Source organism: Sebastes umbrosus, chromosome 11 (genome assembly GCF_015220745.1).
Source record: "Sebastes umbrosus isolate fSebUmb1 chromosome 11, fSebUmb1.pri, whole genome shotgun sequence".
In the NCBI taxonomy this organism is placed as follows: Eukaryota; Metazoa; Chordata; class Actinopteri; order Perciformes; family Sebastidae; genus Sebastes; species Sebastes umbrosus.
Genome location: NC_051279.1, coordinates 9780248 through 9807576, shown reverse-complemented (window position 1 = coordinate 9807576; position 27329 = coordinate 9780248). Strand labels below are relative to the sequence as shown.

The 27329-nt window shown below is 40.6% G+C and overlaps 1 protein-coding gene across 5 annotated transcripts in view; it reads right to left on the bottom strand.

Annotated features, from left to right (window-relative positions):
• Window positions 1-27329, bottom strand: part of LOC119497485 (mannosyl-oligosaccharide 1,2-alpha-mannosidase IA) — a 216142-nt gene that overhangs the window by 43308 nt on the left and 145505 nt on the right. For all 5 annotated transcript variants that reach the window (XM_037785642.1, XM_037785641.1, XM_037785639.1 and 2 more), the window contains exon 5: window positions 25851-25931. In XM_037785642.1, the coding sequence (XP_037641570.1) occupies window positions 25851-25931 (81 nt within the window). The remainder of the gene's footprint in view (window positions 1-25850; window positions 25932-27329) is intronic.

Genomic DNA, 27329 nt, shown 5'->3' with positions numbered 1-27329 from the left:
ACAACAATATCAACTTGTGTTCTGGGACATTGTGATGGGCATGAGAATGATGGCAGGATGAGATTTTATAGACCAAATGATAAGAGCCCTGGATAAGCAGAAGCAAATGGATCGATGGAAGTACATTTGGCTTTATTTTAAGGGGTCACAAGCCAAAATGATTGGGAACCACTGTTCGAGAACAGAGATTTGCAACTTTTTTTGCCTCATGAGACCGAAAATTGAAGCCAAGTCTACTTGTCACACACTACATACAGTATGTCCACCAAAAGAATGGTAATTTCAATAATTTCTTCAGTCTTGACAGTCACAAGCGAATAACAAGAAGAGAGGAAAGTTAAAGAAAATACATAACTTTATGAAGCAGTTTTTTTCTAGTGATACACTGATACCGATAACGATACCTGACTCAAATAGCTGGATTGTATATCGTGACAATGGGGCAAATCTATCAAATTAAAATCTAAGTCAACCTTATCTTGCCTTACACATAAAATAATGAGCAGTCACTTCCACACAGTGAGGCATACAGCTTATTAATTAAACACTGGTATGGGATCGGTACTCTGTATCGGCCAAAACCCAAAGCCCAGGTATCGCTATCGAGACCGAAAAAGACGGATCGGTGCATCCCTTCTTTTTTTCTGCTCTCTTATTAATCATCTCACAACCCCTCAGATTTAATCCTGTAACCCACTGTGGAGCTTTGGACCCAGGGGATGGGAGTTTCACAAAGAGTGATTTTCCCTTCCAACCTCAGGTTTTTTTTTCACTTCTAAGAGCCCTTAAACTATCCAGGGTTTCACAAAGAAAAAGGTAAAGATTAGAAAGAAGTCCTGGTTCTGGCAGCAGAACATGGGTTTTACTCATTTCCCCCCGATGTAAGGGAATGGGAACTATTGTTAGATCATTTTTGTACATATCACAGAGAGATTCTGCTGACTGGATCCAACTGTAACTGTCACAGTGAACTACGGTCACGCACATCTTTTAAAGAAGCTGGCAAGTTTCATATTTCAAGGGAATAAAAACAAAACAAAGCCTGACATCAAAGAGCTTGGAGAATGTGATCTTGAATGGAGGGTACGAGAGATGAAGCGGATGCATTCTCGTTTGGGATGTTTGACGCTTTTTGAGAAATGTCACTATGCGAAGAAAAGGGAAAGTGAAGTGGCCGCTGGCAGAGAGATGTCCCAGAGCATCATGGGTAGACGCACTCAATGGCTGCCACCTTCTTTTATGCAATGTGAAGACATCAAAACAAATATGCCCCGTCTCTCGGCTTCCAGTTCCCTTAATCTCGTACAATGCTCTGCCTTCAGGTTGCCATGGATACAGGTAGAACATAGGCTGTGCCAAGCGCGAAAGAAAGAGAGGAGGAAGAGGGCTCGACTGTGAACTCACTTTCACTCCAATTTTTTACCACTTTGATCATCAGGTGATGTGAATTACAAAGACAAGTACAGTAGTTTTGGGACCATTATTATAATTGGTGGCAGAAATCAGCCTTTTGCTGCAGTAATTATGAACATGCAGACTGTCACAATGGCTGCTTTTATTATTATTTTTTTACTGCAGCTGCACAAACAAATTGTCCAATTAGAGCTTCAAAGCAGATAAACTACAGAAATGTATCCTTCTTACTGTATATATATATCTCAAGCTAAAAGATGAATCAGGGGTTTGCTGTGGGACGATGACGACTGTTTACTGATTGAAAATGTCAGCGTGAAACCGAGTTGAGCAGGTGAACCAGCTTCTGCCCTGTCAAACACTTCTTCCTGTTTAGTGAATTCATCATTCCTGTCTTAATGGGAACATTTGACTGACACCTGCCATCTCGAATCGCAGGCTCATGTCAGAAAGCACCACCGTGTTCATCAGTGTGTGTGTGTGTGTGTCAGCAGGTCTGTAAGAGGCAGAGAAAGATGGAGAGTGAGTGATGGAGAGGAGTACAAACTTTGTGTCTGGGTAAGGAGTGTGCATGTAGGTCAAATAGATCCACACAAAGTTAATTGTTATAATTATTAATCATGATTAATTATCTCAGAGCACAAGACATGTATCTGCTGTCTGTCCACACATACAAACTGAAATAGGAAAGAAAACCTTCATGTTTTCTGCTTCAGCCACCTGGAATAGTCTGCAGACGGAATTCAAATTTGTGGAGAACTCAAGACAATTGTAAGTGTTATGGTAAAAGACTCCTTTGTTAATTGTCTCTTTACTTTAGTTTTCTTATTTGAAGCAATGAACGATAACTTTCAAATGACCATCATAATTGTCTCAAAGCAAACGATGATGATAACAGATTGCTTGTTTTGTCCGGCCAACACTTCAGAGATACCTAAGATTTGTATCATAATCTTTAAAAAATGATCTTTAAGATAATTGCTTATCAAAATAGTTGTTTTGCATCGAGTTTGCTTTAGCTCAAACTCGGCTGGTTTCATTTTCTGAACAGTTTTAATGCTTTTATCTATTTTATATAATTTTAAACTGAATTTATTTGAGGTTGGTTGGACAAATAATCTTGGGCTATGGGATATTGTGATGGGCATTTTTATAGCCCTCTTTTATTGGTAACATTATATAGAGTTAGAGATTAATTGAGGAAAAAATATACATATAAGTACTGAAGGAAGATGAGCTCTAGCTCTGTATGTTTGTTTCTGTAGAGGAGAGACAGAAATGGATGGTCGGAGCTTCTGCCAGACCAATCAACTGCATCTCCACAATAAAGTGATTTGGGGTAGAGGGTGGGGGATGTAATGGCTGAGTGGCCGCGATCAGCAGCCCCTCTGTCTGCCCCTGATGGAGTGATACATCAGCCCATCTCTCTGTATTAATCAGACCCAGACCAGCTGGAAACCAAAGCTGTGTACAATCTGTCCAACAGACTGACGCTGCCCCACAACAGAAAAGACACAGATAAGAGTTATTGTTTAGATTTTATCAATTTCTATTCTGCTTATCGATTTTGATTCTCATTCATTCCTGGTTCCAATATGTTGCATATGATTGGGGGAAGAAAATAAGAAAATATAAGTTGAAGGGAAAAACTATTACATTAAACTATTTTCAACCACCACAAACAGCCAGGAGATATCCTATGATTCTGTAATGTTTCACCTTATATATCTCAACCACAACAACAATGATTGTTGCCGATTCAGGCCACATTAAACAGGAAGTAAACAAACTTTTCTCTCATCCTTTCTGCTCAGCGATATAATGAATGCGCTGTAGAGTTTCTGTTAGTGTATGTGTGTACTACAGACAGTATGTAAAGAACATTTTCGCCTTGCATTATTCTCTCTCTCTTGTTGTTGGAGAAATATTTTCAGCTAGCACAGATATGTCTTGCCCCCAAACTCCGTGCTGCCAAGAACGGATTTGCATCCTCTGTATGAAATAAAAAAAGAAGTCTAAAATTGACTTTGCGTTCTGAACACACTTCGAGGCTTTGTTTGTGAAGCAGCTATAGCTTCCTGTACTCACTGACATTAATGACTAGTGAGTAAAAATAGGGCTACACCCAAAGAAATAAACATGTTTTAAGCACTTTCCTTCAGATCACTTTGAAACTGTGCAGGGATGAATGGTAAAAGGAGAAACTGCTGATTAAAAGAAGAAAGACACTCGCAGTTTGGATGAATATCCACACTTTTTTACTGTTTATGTTGCATAAAAAACTAGGGCTGTGAATCGAATAATAAAAATAATTACAATTAATTGTCCATAGTTAATCGGAAAAATCGTTAATTAATCACGCTTTTTTAATCTGTTCAAAATGTACCTTAAAGAAAGACTGTCAAGTATTTAATACTCAACAACATGGGAGTGGGCAAATACGCTTGCTTTATGCAAATGTATGCATATATTTATAATTGGAAATCAATTAACAACACAAAGCAATGACAAATATTGTCAATAAACCCTCACAGGTACTGCATTTAGCATAAAAAATATGCTCAAATCATAACATGGCAAACTGCAGCCCAACAGGCAACAACAGCTGTCAGTGTGTCAGTGTGCTGACTTGACTATGACTTTCCCCAAACTGCATGTGATTATCATAAAGTGGGCATGTCTGTAAAGGGGAGACTCGTGGGTACCCATAGAACCTATTTTCATTCACATATTTTGAGGTCAGAGGTCAAGGGACCCCTTTGAAAATGGCCTTGCCAGTTTTTCCTCGCCAAAATTTAGCATAAGTTTGGAGCACTATTTAGCCTCCTTCACGACAAGCTAGTATGAAATGGTTGGTACTGGTGGATTCCTTAGGTTTTTTAGTTTCATATGATGCCAGTATCTTCACTCTAACTCCAGCGTTATTATCGCATTAACTTTGAAAACTCTACAAAAAAACAATCCCATTGTGAAGTTTCAGCCACACTTTTAAGCGTACTGTAAACACTTCACATATGCGTCAACATATGCAAAACCAGCAAGGTACAAGGCCTTGTGTCGCATGTCCAGACATTTAAGAATCAATAAGGATAAAGGCAAGGCCTGTTTCTTACAGCATCCTGGCTCTTAAATAGAGAGAGAAGTATGAATGCACAGTGCCCTGAAGCAGCTTGAAAATGCAGGTGAGACACAATAATTGATTTTTCTTTCTTCCAACATGTAAGGTCTTTTTATGGGCTTGTGGGTGTGTGTGTATGAATGCTTTGTGTATTTCTGCCAGTGTGTATTTAGTCTATATAAAGTCATGTCAGCGTGCACATCTACGTGCTTAAATCTGAGCCCTCACACATTCAGGTTCAATTCGTTTGTATCACATTTGTACCCACAAAGTGTGACATCTACCACCTGGATACTGTCACCTGGTGATAAAATACCTTCCTGCAAAGATGGCAGGTGTCCTACTTTACAGAAGAGACCAGTTCTGGGCTTTCAGCAGAGTTAATACCTGATCTACACACCTCTCTACTTGGTAACAGGCCCACAACCGTTAGCTTTAAGCCTGCATGCATATTAACCAATATATCAAACTCCTTTTCACCCCCGACTGTCAGAATGCAGTATAATCCTATTTCTAACCTACTCAGAGTGATGGGTTCACTATCCCAGAGCCAGCGGAGAGTGTGAATACAAAATCCTTTTTGTAAAGTCAGCATTCATCTTCACCTGCACATTACCACGGACAGCAGGAAGCAGAATATAGCCTGATGCGAATGCCATGCACATACAGCAGCACTTTTCCTAAATGTATGAAGAGGAAGGTTTCTAAGCCTGGCTTTAAAAAATGTCTCTTTAGCTGAGCAACTACCATTAAAATGTTCATGTGCATGGTTCATAACTCCCAGTTGGAGAAAGCAGGTTATACTGGGGGGCTTCCCAGGGGTAAAAGATATAATAATAAATGACCCACATGGGGAAATTAAGACAGCAGTAAAGAAAATAATAAAGAAAGACTCTGCAAAGGAAAACAAGAAAAGGACAAATGAGGGTTGTATAAACATTAAACAAGCAATTTACACATGAGAACGCACTAAATACTGTAGACATCTCAGGGTTGAGTGTGATAAATGTTTGTATTAGTGCATCGAGAGGGTATGCAAATAGCCGTAGCTGCAGTAGAACGTGCAAAAAAAAATATATATACATTTTAAGCCTGATGATTCATATAAAATAAAACACAAAATATGAATAATGACTGGATGGACACTTCACAGTGTAATGCAATCCAATATGACAGCCCTGCAATAAATAATAGCCAAGCAAGGGTTGCATTTGTTTGATTTTGGTTGATTGAGATTGTGTCAGAGAGGTGTTGATTTTGAGGCTGTAGGTTGTGTTGTAATGTGCTCCTCCTGCTCAAACACACACTCTTCTCGTGTATGGGCTAATAACAGGAACACATACCTTAACTAGGCCTGCAACCAAAGATTATTTTGTTAATGATTAACCTGCCAATTATTTACTCGATGAATTTTTGTAATTGTTTTATAGAAAATAGTAAAAAACAAAAAAAGCCTTTCGCCTTAAGCAATTTCCTACAGCCCAAGGTGACATCTAACACTAAATCTGAAACATGTTCAGATTATTATCACATAATTTAAAGAAAAGCAGCAAATTGTCACACTTGAAAAGCTGAAACTGATAAATGTTGGCATTTTTGTAAGGAAAAAAAATTACTTCAATAGTTGTATATTACATTTTAATTGAAAATTACTCATCAATTGTTTTAGCTCTACCTTAAATATACTGCAATACAGTATCACAACGCTACAAACTATAGGGCTTCAGAAAGTTGCATCAACACCTCTCTGACATTATAATATAGCTTATGTATATGCTTTTTATACTGATGTCACAGCACTGGACAGGTGTTGTTTTTATCTTATTCACACCAATATGTGCAGCACTGTGTAACACTACGAGCTGCAGCTTGTGTGAGTATGTGTACCTGTAAATGTGAAGCTGCAAATTGCTTTGAAAGAAAGAACACATGTATTGTACACTGCAGTCTTTTTCCTTGAATTATAAAGCACAGCGTGACCACACAGATATTATATTTCCTGCATGACTAGGCAGGCTGACTGTAAGCCCAGACTGTGGGTTGTGACTGATAGGCGAATGGCTTTCAAAATCCAGGCACTGCACCGACTGTTGGTTGTAAAACACTCAGGATTGATTTTTTTGAGTGTTAGCTTTTCCTAGGGAGGGCGCTTTTTTCCAACCATTAAAGTGTGATCTGTGCTTGCCATGAGTAAATGTGTTCTCTGGCTCCAATCAGACCACCCAGCGACGATACCGACAGAAGAGCGGTAATACAGGCTGCTCATGAGCCATAAGACACGACCTGCATATCAGCAATCTGCAACAGCAAGCCATCAGTCAACCGATGGCCGTACTCGGCCTCACCACGACCCAAACTGCACCGTGGGACTGTGAGTATTAAAAGCAGAGAATCAAATCAAATAGATGAATTCACAGTAGGATTCATAACTCCGACTGCCAAGCGCCTGAGCGCAATCAATCATGGGAAATCGCAGCAGAAAAGTCTATTCTTTAATCTCATCCCTTCATCCCGACGGACTGCAGCACCGCGGCAGATAACCGAGGTGAAAGAAAAAATACCAATGAGATACGTAATGGCAGATAAAGAAAGAGTTGGAGAGGAACAATATTTCATTTACATACTGGAAACAGGATTATAATTTATCGTCAGTGCACAGATGGAAGCTTTCTTAGAAAAAGCCCTGAAGAGTTTCTGTGTGAATGGTCCTGCCTCATGCAGCGACGAGGGACCATGAACTCAAGATTCAAGAAATACAATAAAAATGCTCATTGTAAAGACTGAAGGAGAGCGAAAAACTGAAAGAGGGCACAAAATTTGTCGTGTTCGGTTCATCAGTGTGAACTGTATGTTATCTTCAATTGCCTGCACAGGCTGTGAAAACAGTGAGAGATTGAGAGAACGAACTCTATCACCTGAACACGAAGATATATGAACTCCCCTTGCCGATGGCGTGCTGTGAACAGACTCTCCCACAGGCCCGAGGGGACTCTGTTTGCGTCCCCTCTTTCCTCAGATGCACAGTCAAGCGTAAAAACCTCAGGTGGAGTTTGTGAGCTGACTCCTTTATCCCAGGGCAACCTCACTTTTGTGTGCAGCTTAAGAGTTGCACCGTTCCAGGAGAATACAAAGAGAGGGGAGGCGAGAGAAGCCAAATTCAGCTGGCAGAGACATGGAGTTATGCTTCAACCAAGATAAAGAAGATAAAGCTGAGGAAGGGAAAAGGGGAGATAAAAAAAGGGAAAAAATAAAAGGGGTGAAAATAGAGTTTGAGCAAAGACAACTTAATGTTGCAAGTCATGGGCGCAACTTTGGAACAAACTCATTTTTTACACTCGACAGTATATCATCATTGCATCTCAGGAACCATGTCTGGACACGTCCTTTTGATTGACGGCTGAAGGACGTCTCAGCAGCAGCGAGACCGGGCTCCATTACTCGCACGGCGAGCAAAAGGACATGCACTGCAGCCGTAATGATACATTTGAGTCAGGGAAGGGGCTATTTGTTGGTGAGGAAGAGCGAGGAGCAGTCGGCCCGGCCCTGACAGTCGTTCATCCTCCCCAATCATCAGCTCCGAGGGGAGTGCTTCCAAATCGCTGCTCGCATGACTACTAAGAGGCCCGGCCCATTAGCCAGTTGTGTTACGCTAAATATGAAGAAACAGATCAATTACCGCCTCCGCCTGGGATCAACATAATGTTTTAATGATGTGTGTGCATGGGTGTTTCTCTATACATCCCTGTGTATGTGTTAATGTTTGCATTGTGGCCGGTGGTTTGCTGCTCCGCACACAACCCTGCAGCCGTCTGTGGTGAAGATGTTAAGCCAATAATTTACCTGAGCTGTTACACAGACGTGGAGGTTCCTCCAGGGAACAAGTGAGGACGATAAATAATTGAATTTCCCCAAGCTGCGAATGAGGAGATTTCATTCATTATTTATCATCTAATTGATTACTGCAAGTAGGCTTTCTAACCTGTCCCGCAATTAATGTGCTGCTTTTTATGTGCTTAATTAATAGCCACTGCAGCTTCATGAAAAACACACACTCAATTACATCTGGAATTGAAAAGCCGCGGCAGTTTGTCGCCGCGCTGGGGACGGCGCCGAGACATTATTCAGCCAAAATGGAATCCAATAAGACGGACTTAGTCCTCTAGACAAAATTGGACTATTTTTCATACTGTTGTCATGCTGCATCTGTGGCGATATTGCAGCTCAAGTTTTTCCTCTTGACCGAAAATCCACTTTGAATCAACTTGGCTGTCAACAATCTTGGCTGTTCAGCTCCGGCTTGTTTGTTGTGAGGCTGCGACTGTCCTGTCCCCTGTTCAGACTCCTCTGTGTGACACTGTGTTGATGTTTCTGGAGTGTGGGACATCATATTCAATGTGCTGCACCGTTCATATTTGGTGAAGAGTTATTGTTTTGTATACAAACAATACATGCACACACACACACACACAAAGATGTACAAACTCACACTGGCATGCACGTTTATCTTTCCAGCTCATGTTTAGAGAGAGGACGCCACCCAAACCAATTCCATGGGGTCTTGTTTTGAATAAAAAGCTGTTATGGCCAACACTGTCTGAATTCAAAATACCCTCTTGGCAATATGAGCCATGGTGTGTGTTTAGGCTTGCAAAACAAGTGCTATCAATTCAAATTTCCATGTTTCTCGATTTCCTTTCAGCTGCGACAAAATAATAGGAAAGACTCCTGGCAAAACTTTAATTCTCGGTTTGCTATGGGCTCTTTTCATATCTTAATTTCACACTTGATATTATACTGGCTTCTACAAAACTCACTCACAATTCACTGTGAGTTAACAAATATGCATTTTGGAAAATACAACACAATACAAATTAGAGTTCTGATACTGATACCGAATACGGAAATATCTCCGGTAAAATGCTGAGTCAGGCACAGGCGAGTATGCGAGTCTATGCTCCGATCCGATATCACCTTATTGTATCATTTATCAGCTCATTTACGTTTAAGTGTGTGCCCCATCGGTAGTACGAATGTGCAACTCTCAACACAGATGAGAAAGAATTGAGAAGGCTCACTCGTTAGCAACTTCTCTCATTCATGGTTTCATCTGTTTTAAACGCCTCGTTTCCACATAGCCTCTGTATACGTATGCGAGTCAAACGGAAGTTCATTCATTCCTACGGGAACCTCCGTGATCTCCGATGTGTTTTCGAAACTCCTTCCGTTTTTTGCCTGGGGCGCGTTGTAATAATTTAACTTTTGCAGCAGATTACGAACAGACCGTATGCACTGTGTGCATAACATGCTAACTTCCTGTGGAATAAGCAAATTAATAACTGATTGATGAATGTCATTTGGCTCTATTTCTACATTTTTTTCTAAGTGAAAAGTTTGACGGCATATTTAGCTGTTTTTTGAACTACTTTGTTAAAAGATGTTAGCTAAATATGACGTCAAACTTTTCACTTATAAAAAATGTACAAATGTGACTCGGTGAAAAACAGATATTAAAAACACTGTTTTATATCTATGCAGTAACTCTCATATCTGCGGTGGTCTATCCATCCGTAAAGAGATGCATTTCTTTGCATTGAACACTAGGGGACGTACTCCGTAAACTATACAGATTTATAGACACAAAACAAAACTGTGTGGAAACAAGGCATTACGCACTGGTATCGGATCAGATACTCTGTATCGGCTGATGCACAAGTTTAGATATCGGTATCGGACGGGAAAAAATGATATCGGAACATCTCTAATACAAATCAAAGGAAACAAGCAGAGTAGGGTTTTACACTTTGAGATGCTGCAGACGTCAAGTCTGCTATTGTTATGTAAACTCTGACTGCTAACATTTTTATTTTGTTTTGTTTTTCTTTATTTTACAGTAAACTACATGATCAGTATGTATGACTAAGTCCTCCCTCTCCAGCAACAAATCAGCCACTAGTCCCACCACTCAGACTCTCCATTTCCAGGAAGGCATTGATTGCAGCCAAAGCCACCAGGATCGATACTTTCACAGCTAAAAGCCAGCTCGTTGACCCCTTAAATAATGCTGTAAAGTGTACTGAGGCAATAATGGGGCCTCTTTTACTAAATCAAACTACTATGTCTGTGAGGGTTGAAAAACTTCCAAAAAGCGATCCTTGCCTTGGGTGAGCGAGTCAAATTTTCTAAGCTAAAAACTCTTTTTACTCCACATTTCTTTGTGTCTGCTGTCAATCAAAAGTGTATATTGAATAGTTGGATTTTGTTCAAATGTCTTCAGTTCATCCTCTGAGGCACAAAAAGACTCTTTCTCTCCTTTAATTGCAGATGGACAGAAAGGAGCAGCGAAGCTTATAAATAAGGCCCCGGGACTGTGAGCTATGCAAAGTCTGAATGAAAAGGCCTGGATGCCACAAGGCTGACATCATTAAGAACAGCCTAATGATCCCCTGGATTTGATTTGTTTGGCCTGGTCCTCGCTGACTGGCGTGACTTGTGAAAAAAAAGCACCCAAATTTCATCAGTCTCTCAACAGGGCTTCTATTGAGGTTTGGGCTCATTTGGGCCTGTGCCAAAGCTCCTCCAGGCTGAGTCCAATTACTCCAGCAAGAATGTTATGTACGGCTAAAAAAAAAAAGACTAATTGAAAGGTTTATAGAGGAGGAAAACTAATAGTTTGATTGAGAGAAAGTGGGCACACATTAATATAAAGAAAAGTGAAGGTCTTTCGTTTTTCTCGCAGCATAGAAAACACCATTCCCGTTTTTCTTAATCATGTAATAATCCAAGCAGTCACAGAAACGTATCCTTCGAAGCTCGGCTTGGCTGGTGTTCTGGCAAACAAGCTGCTAGCTTATGTTTGAATGACAGATTCGTTCAGTGAGCGAGTTATTATTACACGACTGTACAAGACACAAATATTAAATAAGCCGCACGCTCTGATGCATACAGTATAACATTTGAACAAGCTATAATGCAAGATGTGTGAGCTGCTGGTTATCGAGATGTTGTTCTTACCCAGTGCCTCTTAATTCCATAATAAAAACCGAAAGGTGTAAGAGTGGAGCGGAGCACAGTTATTCTAACTCTGCACAAATGGGATTAGGTGTTTGTACACAGAGCAGAATGAGGGTTTGGGATAGGGAGCTTTCCTTTCACGGTTAAGCCTGCGGCGGGGACTACAGAGCGCTGCAGGTTACCCTGCGATTATGATGATCCAGTTTGATCTGAGGAAATGAAATTTTCTTCTAAGACCACTCTTCGCCTCTTCAGCAAAAGGACAACAGATAAAATGCAAAGGTAGCCACAACTCACACACAGGCAGCAGAACACACACATACTGTACATGAGGGTTATACAAGCACACAGGTGTAAGTTCAGGCTCCTTTACACTCGCTGTACTTATTTATTTCCCCAGCCTCCAGTGTTAAAGCTACAGTAATGCCACAATTACAGTATGAACTAGCAGGCTTTGTGTATATGGATTTTCATTTTGCAAAGCAGAAAATTCTTAATCAGCTAACACTTGCAGAAGGCAGGCCTCATGGCATTTAAAGAAACATGAGTGAATTTGACATGAGCGCGAGCTGCAATTAAAAGGAAATGTCTGATCCTGCCAGTTCATAAAGCCTGTGAGGCACTGAGATACATCAAAAACTGAGATATGTGATATTTAAATTTACGCCATAATAACTGAACACATACATCAACTGCTAGATCACGTATTGTACCTTGTACTGTGAGATCTTTTAGTTGGTTGAGATCAGTTGCAAGCAGCTCTGAACCAAGATAAAACAAGACTAAAGGACTTTACACACTAGGGGTGTGACGAATAAATGACGCGAATATGCAAAATACATGCCTGCGAATATTTCACATCAAAAATATTCATACCGGCAGTAATGCAAATTTGTGACAGTTGCAACACCCTTTCAATAGATTCATGCAGGCAGAAGACCAACTACCAGGATCCTATTGACCCAGAGCAGCATCTGGCGCACTGTCTGAGGTTAATTGGTATATAGCCTAAACTACTGTGAGCTATTTTAGTTTCCTTTTACCAAAGTGCTCTGAGTGAGTTGGCCACTGGTTAACAGTTACGCAGTGTATATGTCTAGGGCTTTTATTGTGAAAGATAAGAACGGATCTGGTACGCGCTGCCTTTGTCAAGATTCAAAGGAGTAATGAATTTTGCCGTCTTGGTTCGGACTTCAGAGCATGCTACAGAGCTTCGGCGTTGTTATACACTACTGTACGTATTGAATATGTCACTTCCGCACAACGTGATTGGTTGATGCTGTTATTCACAGCGCGAAAGTTCAGAAAAATCTACCTCGTTCTGGAAAAAAATGACGTCCCCGGTATGTAAAAGGCCATAGTACAGCCATGTTAGCGGCTCTATAAGGCTGTACTTTTGCACACTTGAGCTAACCGCTAATGTCGGCATGGTTACATGCTCACAATGACAATGCTGATGATAGAATGTTTTCCATGTTTACCATATTAGTTTAGCATGTTAGCATGCTAAAATTTGCTAATTAGCAATAAACGTAAAAAAAGTAAAAAGTACTGAGTCTGATGGGAACGCCATTAGTTTTGCAATGTTGGACACATTACAATTTTAAACCTGATGGTGGCGCTAGAAGAAAAGTCAGGAGATCACTAATGTTAGTACAAACAATCCTGTGGGGCTCTTGAATGTCTGATAAAGAATTCATGGCAATCCCTCAGATAGTTGTTGAGCTATTTCAGACTGGACCAACAGACACACTGACATTGCCATTTATAGAGCCAAGCTGCTAGCATGATTAACTGTGGAAACAATAACAGTCTCCATCCGTATTTTTTTATCATATTTAAAGTAAAGCTACTATATCTTTCAGATGGCAGCGTGACAATTTCATTAAAATCAAACATTCCTTCACAATCACAGGAGGCACTACTCTTCTGCTACGTAATCGCCATACAAACATGCTCAGCATCATCTAGGCAATATATCATCTCCATCTACACTTTTGCCCACCTGCACTGGCTTAACCATATATATCTCCCATTTCAACCACATTTCATTTTCCCATTTTTCTTTGCCTCACAGCACGGCTTATGTAAGAGGCAGCCCGGTGTGTGATGGGGGATGGGGTGTCAGAAAAGGCACTGTACCCTTCAGCTGGCAGGAGAGTATACCCTTGTCTCTCCCTAAAGGATGGCTGATCCTCTCCTTGCCCACTCTGATGAATATCAACACCCGCTGGACCGATGAGGCTCTGATTTATTCAATTGGCTCCCGATATACAGGAACTGACTGTACCGTGGAAAAAAAATGAATCACCTGGCATAAATATATCTCCAGTACAATCTAACCCTTTCCACTGGGACACACGGTCACAGCAGGGAGGATGATATAATGTCTGTGTTGCTGTCTGCTCCAGAGGGCGATGGCAAAGAGAGAGAAACACAGGGGAAGTTAAACACAATCAGACTTGTGTAGTATGGATGTTGAACTGCATTTCTGGGCCAAACACAATATACTTCTTTAATGATTTCGAACAATGTTTTTTTAAAGAAAGTCCAAGATATATCAGAGCATGCCAGAACTGAAAAGCTATAGAGGACCTGCTGCAGTAAACAGAGACAAAATTGAAGTGTGGAATAATGTGAGACATCCTCAAAGCAAACAATGCATGCAGCCTTTCAACTTGGCCAAGGTACAAATCTGCAAGAAAGAACCGTAGACTGTATATGAAGATGGACAACATGACAGCTCCCCAAAAGTGAAGCTAAAACATCTTAATCGCCCCCTGGTGGCCGGCTGCAGTATAGGTCCTGAATCCCGCCCCCTCAATGTTCGCGGATGGGATATGGGCCAAACTAAAAAGTCAAAGTACATGAGACATAATTTTTTTCCAAAGATGGTGTCTGTCTTTTTAGGTAGTTCTTATGTACTATGTAGTTCTTACCCTGATGTATGTTCAAGTGTTAATTTTTCACCTAAGTTTGGTTTTAATAAGTTATTTGATGCTATAAAAAGGGGGCGAGATGTCATGATTGACAGCTGTGAGGCTTGGGAAATGCAGGAGAGAGGAGATGTTACTTTAACTTTCCATAACCGGCACGAGTCTTTGTATTAGAACATGCAGACAAGCTGGGGCTGTGATCGGCTCGTGATTGGCTCGGGCGGGTTTGTAGGCGGGACCTTGATACCTCAGCTCCAGTCTTCTGATCACTACTGCGCAGACTCCAAATTATGTCAAAATTACAAGAAGGCAGCCCCCGTATCTGGGATATTTTGGCTTCACTTTAATACAGTGGGAGGAAGTGGATTTGCGTCATCCATCTATATTATACAGTCTATGGAAAGAACAGGCAAACATCCAAAACTGCTTCCCCTACAAGCTGAAAAACATAACAGATGAAAAGATGTAATTGCACCCAGGTGCTTCTGCAAAGAATATATTCAGATCACATTATGTTTGTGAATCAGTGGCACAGAGTACAAAGCACACAGTCATTGTTGCATGGTGCAGGTGCATATGGCCTAGCAGCTGACAGTTGGTTAATATTGCGGCCGGGGGCGGATGGTGCAATTTCAGCGCAGTTGGAAATTAGGTCAAATTAGGATGAAACATTACCAGAAGGCGTGGCAGGGCCTGGCATCAGTCATGACTAAGCAAATTACCTGTTCCTTCTCTGATGTCCCTGAGCAGGACGTGCAGAATCACCACTGAGTACCGTAAATTAAATTAGCTTAAAGGAGATGTAGCCGACCACAGGGTCAGTTGGCAACAGAACAAGACGGCGTCCATCTTAAACATCCAGAGAAGAGGTAGCAACACCACAATTGGGCATTTAAAGCATCGGTAGGCAAGATTGGAGCAAATATGAAAAAAGTTATTTTTATAAAAAGGTCACTATATCCTGAAAGTAGTACATGAGACAGGTAATCTGAAAAAAAAAAACGCGTGTCTGTGTGTTTGCCGGTGCTCCTAATGGCATTTGAAAGATTTCACAGACCGGAGGAAAACAACCAATCAGAGCCGAGTTGGAGCCTGCCGTCTCTGAGCAGCTGTCAATCACTCACAAACTCCGATCAAATGGTCAAACTAGGCAGCGCTGATCAAATATGAATCAATATAATGTAACTGTAATGCCTATTTCTCACCTAAAATGTTTTCAGAAACATCTTGTAGTGTACTGTTTAGCTGTAAAATGAGAACGTTTGTGATCCGGCAGCTAGAGAGATAAGAGATAAGTTGAGGAAATACCAAGCACTGCCCACCAGCCGGAGCCCACTTTCTCATTTTACAGCTAAACAGTATAAGAGTAACAGAATATGAATTCATATTTGATCAGCACTGCCTAGTTTGACCCTTTGATCGGAGTTCGCGAGTGATTGACAGCTGCCTCCGTTGAATGAACAGCCAATAGGAATGCTCTCTCTCTGAAATGACCTGTGATTGGCCAAAGTCTCCCGTTACGGGCTAGATTTTTTAAAGCCTGAAAACAGAGCCAGGAGGAGGTGCAGAATTCTAGGGTTCATCTGTCCGTGAACATCTGATATTTTCTAACTACATGGATGCAGATGGGCGGAAACCATGCTGAAACCATGCTGTAGATGTGCGTTTCCGATACACTGCCCGCTAAAGTTTGGAAGGAGAAAACCGAACGGAGTATAAAAGATCCAAACGTTTCCTCGTCATGATTCATGCGTCAGGTCATGTCGGTGCGGAAAGCATAACTGGGGCTTAATGAGGAACTTCCAAGTCAAATTGGCCAACTCATCCTCAACAACACACTATTTATTTAATCTATAACAATTAGATAATTCATGATGGTGCCATAGCAGGTGGGCAGCACAAGCAAGTTTACAGTTTTTAGCAAGTCATTAAAAAATGTCAAACAGGTGACAAAACTGCAACTTTACTGGCACACATGCCCCACGATACACTATAATAAAACTGCAGCCCAGGGGGTTTAATATACATTTGAAATTTAAATATATCAATTTCATACATTTTTCAAAAATGCTTATGCGTAGTTATCATAATATATAGATATAAATTATGAAAAATAAATTCCAGTATAACCCATTTTAAATTCAGCTGCATCACTGCAGAAAATGTCAGGGGAGTTGGATATTTTTCCGGAGGTGCTGTAGGAATGAGAGACGCAGAGAGAATAAGAGAGAATAAGAGACAAAAACAGACGTGCAGGCTCATATGCAGGGACAGATGATTTTCATATTATGCCTGCGTACCAGGTTGTGATTGAGTCTTAAGACATACTGATCGACATTAGCTGCGTTATGAATATCAATTTGCTCCGCGCGGTCTCCTCAAGCAGGAGAGTAAAGGTCAAATCATCACTTTGTTCCCCCGTTAGTGCATACTGCAAACTAACATGACAACTGAGTTTCCCTCAGCGCTTAATGATGCTGTGACAGAGAAAAAGCATCCAAGTAGACAAATAAAGAAACTGTCATCTCTGAGAGGAATTTACAATTTACTGCATTTATCTCAATGTAATGTGTGAGATTATCCATATTGTCTGTGTGTGAGCGCTCTCCTGTGTTATGACCCAAAAGAAAACCATATTTGGAGACAGAAGTGGGTCACCCAAATTAGAGGGGAAAACAACATGGACTGGTGCAAAACACTAAACCCCTCAGCCACCCATCACATCCCATCACAAAGAAACATCTAAAATGATGGTATTTATATGATGTCACCAGATTTTAAAAAGAGACCTGCAGGCCATAAAGAGGTTTATGAACTTAAGCAGAGAAAAAAAAGGAATGTCACAGTACTTTAGTGTTTAGCGTTAGTGCGGCTCTAGTGCTCCAGTAAAAAAAGGTTAGATTCATGGCCCGTGCCCTTTCTCCTAACGTTCACAAACACTTCGTCCTTCATCCCAGAGACGAGTAAAAGAGGAGGATTGAAGACCACCAACTGATTATAGGCATGAATGTGACTGACCCAGAATAGAAATAAACAGGCAACAAGATGAGAAAAGTGTTTATTTCCTTCCAAGGAGAACCAGAGCGGCATTTCAATTCTCAGAAAACATACGAGTAGCTGTGTGAAGTTTATTTTTAGAATGAATGCTTTGACCTTTCTTTGTTGGCTTGACAAGATTTTGCAGGGTAAAATGAGGTTCATAATGTGGCTCTCTACAGTATCTTTCTCCTTTTTACGTTCTTTTTTTCCCTCTCTCTTCTCACTCGACTTCCTGCTATCACTATCATTTTCCCCCCGTCTCCCTCTCTGGCTTTGCATTTGTCTTTCTTTTCTCCTTCCTTTGTCTTTGTATGCGTATTTGCCTCTACTCGCTTCGCCTTACTCTCCTCCCCATCTGTCTGTCTTTCTTCGTCTCTGCCTCTGTGCATCTTTCATGGGCAGTAAACAGTCTGTCACACACGGGAGAGGACCAATTACAGGGCAGTCTACGGGCTCTTCCCCAGAAAAAACTGGAATTTTTACAAACATATTCCTCCAATTCCACTTAATTTGCCAAGGCAGTGAATATGAAAATTAACAAAACCTCTAGCTCAGATGGCAATCTAAACACAATGCATGCATTCTACCAGAATATTTAAAAGTTTACATTTTAGTGAGTGATGTTACACGTTTAGAGTTTATACTGTCGTTTGTGGAGCAATTTTGTTTTAGGCTGTTAGGGCTGCATGATTATGGCCAAAATGATAATCACAATTATATTTGAAGGCATCATGATAGTGTTATAATTTACCATCGCCCAACGCTCATTTTACTGAGTAGAGCTTGAACACACCATGATCGTCGTTCTCAGGCTGTTTATATGTATAAATAAGGCATGTGCATGTGCACCCACATGTCTGTTATATACAGAGGGTCTGACAGCTGCCTATCATCACCTGCTGCGGGATCCTACTTCTCTAAACAACAGCAGAACTACAGTTGCAAACTCCAAGATGGGAGTAGAGAAAAAAAATATATTCAAATTTGTGTCTGGCTGATGGATTGTCAATAGCCAAACAACCAGCAGTCAGCACCTGGGAACTCTTAAAAGACCAATCACCATCTTTTGACAAAGTATGCTATAAATCCAGAGTTTTTCTCCCGAGTATTTTCTGTCTTACCTTCACTCTTCCACAGCAATTTGAGGTTTAGAGTCTCGCCCAAGGACACTTTGACATGTGGACATGAGGAGCCGGGGATCAAACCATCAATCTTGCGATTAATGGATGACTCGCTCTACCTGCTGAGCCACAGCTGCCCCGTATTATTCAAGTTGTTGGCTAAATAACTATTCCACTGCCATGCTACATGCTGGTAGATGACATATTTGTACTATGCAATCACTAGAAAACCTGGGGTGTTTGACAAAAAGTTGTCTCTTTATAGAGAACAGGAAGAATGGGAAGGAGGTGCAGCTACAGTGCAGGCACACAACATTTGCGTACATTTGGAGCGTTATCCTCCTTCACGACAAGCTAGTATGACATGGTTGGTACCAATGGATTCCTTAAGTTTTGTAGTTTCATATGATACCAGTATCTTCTCTCTAGCTTTAAATGAGACGCTACAACCTCACAAATTGCGTTAATGCGTTAAAGAAAATAGTGTTGTTAAAATTAATTCACGTTAACGCGTCTTTATCACGTTAACTTTGACAGCACTGGCATTAACATGAAAACTGAGGAAATAATCTGACAGGATATTCATCATATTGAACATTACCAACCATATTTGAAAGGCCAACCAATGAAACACTATTCTTTTGGGGTTGAGTGTCTACTTCTTGCAAATACAGTCCCGACTAGATAAAGAATTTCAGCAGACGACTACAAAGCCAAGCTATTAGGAGCAGCCAGTAGAATTCATTACTGTTAATCTTTAAACTTTTTGCTCGTCTTTAACCAGAACAAGAGATCATTATTGACAAAATTAAGTCAATGAAACTTTTATTGGATGTAATTTTGCATCTTTTACTTTTGAATAGTTATATATATATATTTATATATATATATATTTATATATTTATATATATATATATATATATATATATATATATATATATTTATATATTTATATCTGTCTAAAAGTCCTACGGTGATTTTCTTGTCATCTTAAGTCTTTTGCTATACAACTTTCAACCTCTGTATTTCCAAAAAGAAAGTAGCCCTGGACTGTCAAACTAATTATATTGTATGAGAGAATAGCACAGTATTAAAGGAGATGAATTAGTTTTCTTTGAACCCTTTGTCCCCCCCTGAGAATAATACTTATGACATCTTTTCTTTCTATCTTCTCTACTCCTCCTGCCTCCATGTATCACCTTCTCATGCACTCTCAAATTTGCTGATGAGCATATGAACACACTTCTTCTCTCTTCCTCAACTCTCCTGATCCCCCCTCCCCTCTTCATCTCCTCTTTCTCTTGCTGATGAGCATATGAACACACATCTTTCTTCTCCTCTGCCGGCTGCTGCCTCCCTCTCTGCCTGCTGCTTCGGCTCAGCCCACGGGCAATTTTCACACAAGGCTGATTGAATTCACCCCCCTTTCCCTTTTTTTCCCCTTCACTGTTCTCTGTTCTTGCTAAGGGATGGAGATGACACAACAAGGTCTCACCACCACACACATTTATATGCATATAAATGGACACTGACAAATGAAACACACTCCACACACACACGGGACTGCACGTAGGCATGCAGTCGAGAAATTGAGGTCGAGTTGAGATACTGTACAAACACGCATGTTCTTATATGGAGGTGGAGATAGGGGCTCATATGATATGCATTAGCACCTGAAAAGACACGCACATGCTAATGTATGTATGTGTATATGAACTGCACACAAATGGATTCAAATATAATAGATGTACCTACGATAAAAACAAAAAGGAGTAAATCTGCACAATATTTTTGCGTTAATTTCAACTTTGATGAACTTTGACAAATACATTTGTTCCTCTGTCTGCCTCCACACAAGAGGACATTTAGAGGACAGTTATGAGAGAGGAGTTTATTGTGCAAATATGTCTTTTAAAGCTACTATGGGGAACTTTAATTTTGTGTTGATTTTGGCGGTCCCTTTGTACAAAAGCGGTAGTGTCTACGAGCACCAGATTCCCTTTGGAAAGCATCTCATTTTACTGCAGCAGGGTCTGACAGTCTTCCCCGTGCAGGTCTGGTTTTGGTTCTCCCTTGCCTCCCTTCCCTCCAGCGGGCCCAACAATACGCCCTGGGTCTCCAGCAGCGTGGTGTCTGTGTTGGCTCCCAGTGGGGGCCGGTGGAGCAGCAAGGAAAAGCGAGGAGCCGCTGCTGCTCCGTCCTGACAGAAGCGGCTCCTCCTCTTCCGGACTGCACGTCGAAGGCGGCAGCGAAGCCAGATCTCGGTCAGACCACGGCGGGTTAGTCACTGCCGGAGGCTCCGCTGAAGTCGGAGCTGAAGGAGTTTCTGATGAACCTACATGGTTTTGGCTGATTTCACGTGGAATCCGACACGGTAACACCGATGACAAGCATTAAGAATATATAGAAATAGCCACTCTCCTCGCTGATGGTCTAGTTCACTTATGTAGGTCATATAGGGGCATCAGCATTACACTGAGACTGTTTCATAACCAGTTAAAAGTTCCTCACAGTAACTTTAAAGTAACTGTGTGAACTACAACCTAAAGAGTTTTATAACTGTCAGTTAGCACAGGAGAGCTATTGTGACTGACTAGTGCCAGCCTGTTCCCAGCTGGCTAGTCTGTTCGAGATTGTTAGCAACGGCTCACTGTCTGAAAGCATCTTTAAACTGCAACAGCTATAAAACTGTGCCAGTGGTGGTTGTTATTACTGAAGCAACAGAAAGCTCAACTGCTGGTGGCAGAATAGTCACGTTGGATTCTGGGAAATTTTGATTAACGTTTTTGACGGTGTCCTAACTTTTTAAACGATTAAACAATTAATAAAAAAAACAATCAACAGAGAAATCGGTAATGCAGCCCTCAGGTATCGACAAATGGCCTTACAGGTGGGCTCATCACAGACGGACACACACACACATCGAACACCTGCAGTACGGTAATTGCCACTTCTGTGGGAGCCATTTGGCCTGGCCAGGAGTGTGTGACGATGAATGATGAAAGAGCGGCAAAAGGAGCAGCGGCCAGACCCAATTGAACAAGACATTTAACTTGGGGACATAAAGACTAACCATGATCCTCCTGGGGACCCAAGAAAACACACATATAAACAGTACACACACACGGTCAAAACAACAGGAGGTTATTAATGGTCAGGTGCTGCTACGGTTCTGCTCCAAGCATTTTACCAGCAAACTGCATCCCGCGAGGAGCCATAATCAGCACCCGCTCCCCAGCAATCATTTACAACGGCACCAGCTGCCCAATGTCCTCTGGTCAAACTGGATCCGCAATCTCGTAATAGTCTCCCAAACTGTATCTCGGTTGATTTAAGTCTGTGCAGCAGCGACAGACCTTCAATCTGTCGGTTTTATCATTCGGATGGAGCAGCAGACTCCTAGGAAAAGATCCTAATGGGGAGTCGGGGGGGAGGGGGATCAGGTAGCTATTAATCTTGCTCTCAGGGACCCTTCACAGAAAGCACACAAGTGAGCCTTGTGATGGATAACTGCGCCGGGGTAAAGGGTATTGATACGTCCGTCAGGAAACTGAGACGGTGAGCTCTATCTCATAAGAAAGATGGTGTACGAGAAACGGTAAGAAAGTCCAAACGTGAAGAAAAAGACTGCAGTCATCTGAGCAAAACTAAGTGAGCAACAGAGTTGGATGGAAAAATTTATAACAAAAACAATAACGTCTTCAGTGTGGTGAGAGGAAGAAATTAAGTAAAAAAAAAGAAGATGATAAAGGCTGTTTTCACCTGTTTGAGTCCATTCAAATTGATTCTGGTTCATTTCCCTATTTGCATGTTTTTTGGTTTGTCTAGGCTCAATCAAACTTCATAGCTAATATTTATGCAAGATAATTTGGTAACATGTATGCACATCAGAATTTCAGTGCAGGGATTCCTTGATTCATCCGAAAGTGAGTTTAAACAGAAATGTGTTGAGCTACCCAATAAAAAAAAAAGTGAGTGAAATGTAGCTACTAGGGCTGTCGATCAATTCAAATACTTAAGCGTGATTAATCACAAATTAATCGCACATTTTATATCTGTTCAAAATGTGCCTTAAAGGGAGATTTGTCAAGTATTTAATACTCTTATCAACATGGGAGTGGGCAATTATACTTGCTTTATGCAAATGTATGTATATATTTATTATTGGAAATCAATTAACAACACAAAACAATGACAAATATTGAAATTATCCTCAAATCATAACATGGCAAACTGTAGCCCAACAGGCAAAAACAGCTGTCAGCGTGTCAGTGTGCTGACTTGACTATGACTTGCCTCAAACTGCATGTGATTATCATAAAGTGTCAGTTTTTCCTTGCCAAATTTAACTTAAAGTTCAGAGCGTAATTTTGCCCCTTCCGTGAGAAGCAAGTATGACAAGGTTGGAACCAATGGATTCCTACATTTTTCTATTTTAATATGATGCCAGTATCTTCACTCTAGCTTTAGTGGCATTAAAACAAATTTGCGATAACGTGTTATTATCGCGTTAACTTTGAAAGCCCCTAAAGTATACATACGGTGTCGCAAGACCTTAACGTCTCTGGAATTTTATTTTCTGTCTGTTACCTGTCAATTAATATTACTTCATGTTTACTCCTCTTGGTTTGTTTGCTATAAATTAGTATGAATACAAAATAGACCAGAACTAAAAGGCAACGATGCATTATTTTGTGCCTTCCTTCAGATTTCTACCAAATCATCCAAACTACAGGTGTGAATCCATGCTAAAGGTGTTAAAAGGTAGCTGCTCTTTCTTTGTTACAGGTCTTCTTCACCCAGACTATTTGGCACTAATGTCCCTGTGTGTCACAGCGAGATAAGAACAAACTTCATGGATAATACAATCTTTCTTTGCACGCTGGCTCGCACACACACACTTTCATATTAGATAATGTCATTATCAATGCCAGATATAGAAATTTCCACGGACCAGTGAATAAAATAGAGGAACATTTTCTGCATGGCATTAATGGCACACAAATGTGGAATAATAATGGATAATGGAATACATTCTGCTCCAGCAATGTATTCATATTTCACTCATCCGGCGATGGTGGACAATTTAATGCTGCTCTCCCCTCAACTCGCTCGGCCTGCAAATCAATGTCCATTAAAGCGACTTGAGTGTTCATATGTCACTGGATCCTCTCTCCATTAACTCGGCTTCTGCACGGATTTTAGCCCCTTGGACTGAGTGCTGTTCAAAACAGAACAACTGCAGTGTACGGTGAGTGTACGCTCCAGGAGGCTGCTACAGGCGGATGCTCATTACGGTGACACGTTGACCTCCATTGACTTCACAATGCACTGATAATGAACTGGACCATTTGTGCTGTGTGGTTGTCACAGACAATTTTTAAACCTTTATTTAGCCAGCCAAGGCTTACAGGGTATTCATACTTCTTTTCTGGCAAGGCCGTGCTGCACGCTCATAAAGTTTCACGGCTTCACACCTGGTAGCTGTCCATCATAACCACAGGCCCTCTACGCTTGGCCACAGAGCAGCTTCACCGGAGACACTGCGGCTTCTTCAAGGACACAACGGTGGTAGTGTTTTAAACAGAAAAAAAGGGATTTTCTTTCTCTTTACCTTCCAAATGATTTAACCAAATGACCTTCCGATTCTGGGCTTTCATCCCTGGCCTCTGAGTATTATCGCTTTAATACTTTCATACTTCAATAATGCAATGAAAGCAGATTTGAAGCAATGTATGCTTTAAGATGATTAATTTCTAATATTTTCAGTTCAAACTAGAGCTGTCAAAGTTAACGCGATAATAACGTGTTAACACAAGTTCGTTTTAACGCCACTAATTACTGCAACTTGCAATTTTTAATGAACCTCTTAAAAATCCAACGGGCCGCCGATGGGCCCGGCCGCTATTCGGTCTTTCGGAAGTTGTAGCCTGCTCACTTTTAAAAGGTACAGTGAAGATACTGGCATCATATGAAATAGATAATATAAATATATACATAGATTTGCATAAAGCAAGCATATTTGCCCGCTCCCATGTAATCCTTGATAAGAGTATTAAATACTTGACAAATCTCCCTTTATGGTTCATTTTGAACAGATAAAAAATGTGCGATTAATTTGCAATTAACTACGAATAATCATGTGATTAATCGCAATTAAATATTTTAATCAATTGACAGCCCTAGTTTAAACATTTTAAAATAACTCTGAACTTTTATGTGATGTAGCTAATAACACATTTTTAAAGAGTCCTGTAACAGCCCTGTTAATGCAATAAAGTTATTAAACCCAGGTATTCTATCCATCTCTTTCTAATAACACTTCTTCTCTCCCATACTCTTTAGACATATACAGATTTGCAAAGTGTTTTCCCAATTCTGTGTACCCATTTGTTTGCTTTCAACAATGTCATCAGTGTTTTACTTAACATCGAAACACAGGACCTTCCTACATAATTTAAGTACCAATGAGACATGGTCACCGTTGCTATGGAGAGGAAGCCTCTCAGAGACCTGAATCAGAGTGGTAAAGTATTTCAACAGGCTTTCTTGTTGCAGTTGGGAACAAATCGCGGCTAAATGCAACCCAGAATCGAAAACTAAAATTGATTAAAGCAGCAGATTGTAGTCTGTTTTCTCTGCAGAGTAATCGTTAGCTTCTATCCACCTTTAGTAGAGCACGTAACAGAATTTAGCTCGGCAAGGTTGTGCTACTTAATTTGTTTCTTTTCTTTGATTTATATTCTAGCTGGAAAATGAAGGGCGCTGGAAAGGGGCTAAAGAAAAACTCTTAAAATGTGAAATTCTGTTGAAACTGTAGCACTGCATCAGACGCTGGAATCAAAATAAAATATGATATATTGTATATTACATACCCAGCAACTTATTTGCTTGTCAAAACAGGGTCTCGTTTACTGTTAACTGCAGCGAACACAACAAGGAAAAAGGTCATTTCCCAGTGAGTACTAAACCATGAGCCTTATACTGTATAAGAAAGAGATATTGCTTTGGTTGGAAAACCTGTGACGTGAAAATGCTTACGTGGTATGAGATCATTTGATGTGAGCACTACGGTGACACAACACAAAGCACACACATGAAGTCACACTCAGACGCAGCCTGTTCATCATTCATACTGTAGAGCTGGTTTGGGATACAGGAAGAAGCAGATCTCAGCAGAGTAGAGGGATAACAGACATCTATTAATCTTACCTCCTCTCCTGTCAGGTAGTACGCCGCCAGCAACCCGCCAACGTAACGGATGTTCACCTCAAAGAGGGATGCCTCCCCGTTCTGTTGAACCAAGAGAGAGAGATCAAATTGTCAAATGTCATATTCAGCCAAGGCCTCAGTCAGTGGTAAAGCAGCACAGTGGTGTTCATGAAATACACTGTAGTCATCATAAGCAGTTGTGATTACTTAGGTTGTGGGTTTTTGAGAGTAAACGTATTATAGCTATATGAATTGCCCTTTGAGGCCCCTTGGGCAGCACAGATGTGTAGATAAATACCATATTTCATCACATACTGTAAGTCTCTGTGAATCATGGGTATAGTAAAAAAAAAAAAAAATGAACATAACCTACACAGTATCTACTGCGACTGATGTTTTTGTTCACCCAGCCTGATTTTCAGTCAACACAGACGTTTTATTGGTGGCTAGGGGCATTCAGCCTCAAGTTTTCTAAAAAAATTAGAATGAACATTTGATTATATTAAAAATATTTATGTTCATTTTAGAGAAGAATCTGGTACAAAAACAGTTCTGAGATGTACAGGAGGAGAAACAATATGCATCAAATCTTTCAGATTTATTTCCACAAGTAGCGGAGGTGCCAAGTGATAGATTACACCTTTGATTACACCTGTGGAGAGAACAGAAAACATTTCTTTGCATGGTGTTGTTCTGATTAAATAGCTGTTATATTTCAAGCGATGGATTTACACAAAGCTCAACAGCTACTCTGGAAAACTCTGGAAAAGGTTATTAACCTTAGTTCCACCTACTGTAGAAAGGTACTGATTGGAAATACTTATTCACAAAACAACAGCAGACTTGTATCTTTTAATAAAACATGTGAGGTGGGCGGTGACTCAGAGGTGTGTAACCAGGCCTTGGGCAATAAAGGCTTTGAACAGCTGACTGTGTTTTTGGATATATGGTCATCTTGTCTGAATTCAATAACCATGGCGCTGTTCTACTGGTAATCCTGTCGCAACTGATCGTTTTTAATCACACCGCATGATGACAGCTTTTATACTAACATGGCATGTGTGTTGTAAAAACTGAATATAGAATAGAACATCACCAGACTTGTCATTTAACTGAGTTAATGCGACCCAAATCTGGTAAAAAACAACCTCATCAGACAACCCTACAGACTTAAGTTACACATTTTTAAAGACAATCGTTGCCATATACTGTATGTTGGCACTATTTACCCAAATACAATTCTGCAGTGAATCCCCATGACAACAGCAGATGTGGTTGCTAGGAGATGATGTGACAGAATGACTGATTGATTAACCTCATTATCCCTTATTAGGAAATTGTGGTGTATTCATAAGTCTGTGACAGTATAATACAAGAATGATAACAAGCCAATAAAGTATCAGCAATAATTGCCAACATCAGAGTGTCAATATCAATTCACTGCCAGATCATAACCCCGAAATACAGTACAGTTCAGAG